General features: G+C 46.6%; 1 protein-coding gene across 1 annotated transcript in view; it reads left to right on the top strand.

Moving 5' to 3' along the window:
• ecpas (Ecm29 proteasome adaptor and scaffold) overlaps nt 1-5,716 on the top strand; it is a gene marked incomplete at its 3' end in the record, with an annotated part of 40,644 nt that overhangs the window by 21,780 nt on the left and 13,148 nt on the right. The window contains 14 exon segments of the mRNA XM_070441838.1: nt 651-822; nt 1,115-1,287; nt 1,914-1,967; nt 1,969-1,994; nt 1,996-2,014; nt 2,471-2,504; nt 2,507-2,603; nt 2,720-2,744; nt 2,747-2,784; nt 2,786-2,857; nt 3,005-3,032; nt 3,259-3,318; nt 5,090-5,212; nt 5,214-5,298. Coding sequence (XP_070297939.1) covers nt 651-822; nt 1,115-1,287; nt 1,914-1,967; nt 1,969-1,994; nt 1,996-2,014; nt 2,471-2,504; nt 2,507-2,603; nt 2,720-2,744; nt 2,747-2,784; nt 2,786-2,857; nt 3,005-3,032; nt 3,259-3,318; nt 5,090-5,212; nt 5,214-5,298 — 1,006 coding nt within the window.

Genomic DNA, 5,716 nt, shown 5'->3' with positions numbered 1-5,716 from the left:
CGTACCAGACTAGACCAAGAAGTGGAATGATAGCTGACTGGTACCAGACTAGACCAAGGAGGGGAAATTGACAGCTGACTGGTACCCAGACTAGACCAAGGAGTGGAATGACAGCTGACTGGTACCCAGACTAGACCAAGGAGTGGAATGATAGTGGACTCGGTACCCAGACTAGGACCATGGAGTGGAATTATAGCTGACTGGTACCCAGACCTAACCATGGGAGTGTGAACTATAAGCCCTAGACTGGGTGACCCAGGACTTAGACCATAGGGAGTGGAATTGGAAAGCTGACTGGTACCCAGACTAGACAAGGAGTGACATACTGGCTGTACTCAGATAGACGCATGAAGATATACTGGTAGAATGTAGCTGACTGGTACAGACTAGACCAGAGTAGAATGATAGACTGACGGCTAGAATGATAGCTGACTGGATACCAGACTAGACAAGGGAGGAATGATAGCTGGACTGATACCAGACTAATGCGTTTATTTTCACAATATATTTGCTGCACATTTAGGGCCCAGTTTTTCCTGGTCTTAAATTTTTTTATAAGGTCATTTTGAATGTAATGTACTGAATCAAAAGTTGTCCCAGTTTCACTGAGCTGAAAGTAAAAACCTGTTATTCCCTATTGGAAACTGCAGAGCCCTGAGACCCAGCACGGAGCCATCATGGCGCTGGGCTACATGGTGGCCAGGTACATGAGCAAGAGGAAGTCCTTTGCTAACGTAGACTCCGCCCTCAACCGGGAACAGAGGATGAACGACACGCCCAAGGAGGATGAGGAGCTGGTCGCTATAGCAACCAAGGCCATCGGTAGGTGACTGTCAACGTTTTTATGTTTCAGATAATATTTACTATCCTTTTTATGCTAATTCTTTAGACCAGTTTTATGCTAATTCACATTGTTATAAGAAATTACTCATATTTATAATTTTAAATGTATTTGTGCATATAGGAAAGAATTACTAATATTTATCATTTTTAAATATATTTGTGCATATAGGGAAAAATACAACTGAAGGAAGAAAGGTGTAGTCGAGGCAGTAAAAGAGATCATTTCGATCCAATGTTGTGTTTCAAGGTTGGTTCGTGTGTGTGTTCCTAGGCTCTTTCCTAGACAGCGGTTCCCCCCTGCTGGCGGTCGCTGCCTGTACGGCCCTGGGGGAGATCGGGAGGAACGGGACTCTGCTCATCCCTTCAGAAGGAGAGGGATTCACCAAACTAGCCATGGTGGAGAACATGCTGGCTCGCATCCCCTCTGGGAAAGAGACCCTCAAGGTAACATGGATACAGCCAGCCAGACTGTAGGTAGATAGGTGTAGTTAATAGATAGGTGTATTCATGTGGTCTCTGTCTGTTCCAGATGGAGGGAGCCATCCAGACTGCTTAGGTAGATGGTGGTAGTTAATAGACTGTTAGTTAGGTGTAGTTAATAGACTGTTAGTTAGCCATCCAACTGTTAGGTAGATAGGTGTAATTAATAGACTGTTAGTTAGCCATCCAGACTGTTAGGTAGATAGGTGTAATAATAGACTGTGTAGTTAGCCATCCAGACTGTTAGGTAGATAGGTGTAATTAAAGACTGTTAGTTAGCCATCCAGGCTGTAGTAAGATAGGTGTACGTTAATAAGACTGTTTAGTTAGCCATCCAGGACTGTTAGGTAGATAGGTGTAATTAATAGACTGTTAGTTAGCCATCCAGACTGTAGGGTAGATAGTGTAGTTAATAGACTGTTAGTTAGCCATCCAGACTGTTAGGTAGATAGGTGTAGTTAAAGACTGTTAGTTAGCCATCCAACGTTAGGTAGATAGTGTAGTTAATAGACGTTTAGGTTAGACCAGACTGTAGGTAGTAGGTGTAGTTAATAGATAGATGTATGTTCGTGTGGTCTCTGTCTGTCCAGATGAAGGAGAGAGCCATCCAGACTCGGGTTATCTACCAGTGGGGGGACGGAGACCTTTGCCCACCAGAAGAAGCTGCTGCAGGCTCATGGACTCTGTGGAGGTAGGGGACTGACTCTCATTTAATGGAGCTTTTTAAGACCTTCGTAAAGCTTCATAGGACTTCGTAAAGCTTCATAGGACCTTCGTAAAGCTTCATAGGACCTTCGGTAAAGCTTCATGGACCTTCGTAAAGCTTCATAGGACCTTCATAAAGCTTCATAGGACCTTTTTGAAGCTTCATTAAGACACTCGTAAAGCTTCATAAGACCTAATAAGCTCCATATCTACGTAAAGCTTCATAAGACCTACATTACAAGCTTCATAGGACCTTCATGAAAGCTTCATAAGACATTGTTTATCATGCAGGAGAAGAACTGACATGAAGAAGCAATATAATTTAACCCTGTTCCTCTTCCCCTTTCCACCTCACTTCTCGTTTCCCCCCCCTCCCCTATCTCCCTCCCCTCCCTCTCTCTTCTCTCGCTCTCTCTCTCCCTCCCCCCTCTTTCTCTTCCAGGCTAAACAGGTAGAACTACAGTTTACAGTAGGTGAGCCATCACCAGTGCTGCGATAGGGACCAGTTCTGGAGCTGCCAGGGACCCATGGACCTGTACTGAGGAACAATACAGTCCCCCAGACAGTAAGACATGGTTCCATCCTCCCTGCGGTGTGAAACATAACTCGGCTGTGTCTTTATGCGTTTCTATTTGGTGGTTTGTATGTAGTAACTGTCCAAATCCTCTGTCTCCCGTCAGATGTGCAGGAGTAACGATGTGGTGCCGTGGTCCTTAGAACCTCCATCCTGGCTAAGTACATCCCAAGTCAAAACACCACGTCAGACAGGCTGCCGTATATGGCTGCTCTCTCTGGTCAAGAAGCTGCACCAACACAAAAGAGCATCAGGGTAACAGTATGACTGGCTGAGGGTCAGGGGTCAGGGCTGGGGGGTCAAAAGCTGCACCAACACCAAAGAGATCAAGGTACCAGTATGACTGGCTGGGGGTCAGGGGGTCAACAGGCTCCTGTATATGGCTGCTCTCTCTGGTTCAAGAAGCTGCACCAACACAAAGAAGATCAGGGTACAGTATGACTGGTCTGGGGTCAGGGTCAGGGCTGGGGGTCAAGAAGCTGCACCAACACAAAGAGATCAGGGACAGTGACTGGTTGGGGTCAGACTTGATTGAAAGGTCAAGAGTGGGGTCAAATGTGAAGTCTGAGATCCAAGATGGTAGAGGAAAGTGATGTGAGAACTAAAGTCCCTGTGAAGTTATTGACTGTATTTAACTGTGTGTCTCATCTATCCAGTCTCACCTGAAGGAAATCCAGACTGCCTTCATCTCCATCCTGTCCGACCCTGACGGAGAAGTTTCCTCTCCTCTCTCTCCTCTCAACGATAACAGTGGAGACCAAAACAATAAGCTCAATGACTGGTGGTGAGTCCACGATAACTCAGGGAGACCACAACAATATAAGCTCACATGACTGGTGGTAGTCCCACGGAAATCTCAGGTGAGACCACAAACAATAAGCCTCAATGACTGGTGGTGAGTCCACGATAACTCAGTGGGACCACACAATAAACTCAATGACGCTGGTGGTTGCAGTCCACGAGTAACTCAGTGGAGACCACAACAATACAGCTCAATGACTCTGTGTGAGTCCACGATAACTAGTGGAGACCACAACAATAAGCTCAGATGTACGTGGTGTGGTCAGCCAGATAACTCCAGTGGAGACCACAACATAAGCTCAATGACTGGTGGGGTCCACGATAACTCAGTGGGAACCACAACAATAGAGCTCAATGGACTGGTGGTTGGATCGTGTCCACGATAACTCCAGTGGAGACCACAACCAATAAGCTCAATGACCTGGTGGTGAGTCCACGATAACTCAGATGGATGACACACAACAATAAGGCTCCAATTGACTGGCGTGGTGAGTCCACGATACTCAGTGGAGCACACCATTAAGCTCAATGACTGATGGTTCTGATGGGGGTAGAATGGGGTAACACAGGAGATCACAGGACTATGTGTGTTAGAATGGGGTAACACAGGAGATCATAGGACTGATGTGTGTTATTAATGGGGTAACACAGTAGATCATAGACTATGGGGGTAGAATGGGGTAACACAGGAGATCACAGGACTGATGTGTGTATAATGGGGTTAACACAGTAGATCGCAATGACGTGATGTTGGGTAAATGGGGTACACAGATAGAGTATCTAGGACTGAGTTGCAGAGAGTGGGGGTAGACACCAGGAGATCAACAGATGATGTGATGTAGAATGGGCGGTAACACAGGAGATCACAGATGATGTGTATAATGGGTAACACAGCGAGATACCAGAACTTGATGTGGTATTAATGGGTAACATCAGTAGATACATAGGACTGATGGGACTGAAGAGGAAAATTCTGTCTAATCCAGTACAACCATCTCTAACCCTATCCATAGTATATCCTACCCACTTCAGAACTGCGTTTTCCTGTCCCCTGACCCCCCTCTCTCTCTATCCTCCTCCTCTGAGCCCCCCCCCCCTCCCCTTCTTCTCTCTCTCCTCATCTGTCTCTTGAGTCTCCTCCAGGAGTGAGTCAGAGACGTCGCGTCTAAAGGTCTCGTCCTGTCTAGAGTTATGGGAGTGAGAGGAGAACCAGCAGGAACTGTGTCTACCCACTGTGTCGAAACATCTGATGACTGGCAGAGGTGAGAGAGGGTGGGGGAGGGAGAGGAGGAGCGGAGGGAGGGAATGGAGGGAGAAAGGAAGGATTAGATGGATGAGGGGGGATTGAGGGAGGGTGGAAGGGAAGTGGAGAGGGGAAGGGAAGTGGGAGGAAGGACATTAATAGGAGAGTGGAGAGGAGGAGCGCCCTAATCAACATGAGTGAAATGCACCTGATTGTTGTGTAATCCTGAGGTCATGTGGTAGACCTGCTGACTACCGCCAGCTTTTAGGTTTGACAAAACAAAAATAAGTACTTAGTGGAATGAACAACGACGTCTTTCACACTTGGTAACCAGATCAATGTATGAGAGTTTTTAATTTGCTAACGGTCAGTTGCTATTGGTCAGTAATGACCTTTTCATCAGAATACATACTAAACAAGTCTGTTCACTGTTGACCTGTCAGGGTGAAGGCACGCCGTGGTCGTGTGAGGACCACGAGGTGTGTCCAAGGCGGAAGCTCTGGCGGAAAGCCCCCGACGGACGACGGGACTCCTCCACCTACAAGGAGCTGTGCTCATTTGCCAGTAGACCCTAACCAACCGGATCTGGTCTACAGTTCATGAACCTAGCATCACCACGCCATGTGGAATTCCCGCAAGGTACACACAGGAAGTGAAATGAGCTCCTTTAATAATATGACTAATAGGTTCAGAAAAATTAACATGAATAGAAACATGAAGTAAACACAGTTTGTTTGTCTATCTCTCTCGACCAGTTCTACTTGGAAGCATATACTGCACATTCAGAGAACCTTCATTTGACCCGTTTTCACTTTTTCAAGACACTCACTCAGTAGCTTTTTGTCACTAGTTGGTTTTGACTCGCACCCTCTCTATTTTTTCTCCTCTCTTCCCTTTCTCGGCTCTTTCTCCTCCTTCTTCCTCCGCTTCCTTCTCTCCCTTTCTGTCCTTCCTTCCCTTCTCTGCTTCTTCTCTCCTTTCTTCTCTCCCTTCCTTCTCTCCTTTCTCTCTCGGCCCGTCTCTGCCATTTTCATTACTCTCCCCATTCGTCTGCCTTTCTTCTCTCCCTT

The sequence above is a fragment of the Salvelinus sp. IW2-2015 genome, unplaced genomic scaffold (assembly GCF_002910315.2).
Source record: "Salvelinus sp. IW2-2015 unplaced genomic scaffold, ASM291031v2 Un_scaffold4937, whole genome shotgun sequence".
Lineage (NCBI taxonomy): Eukaryota > Metazoa > Chordata > Actinopteri > Salmoniformes > Salmonidae > Salvelinus > Salvelinus sp. IW2-2015.
This window is presented reverse-complemented; position numbering and strand designations above follow the sequence as displayed.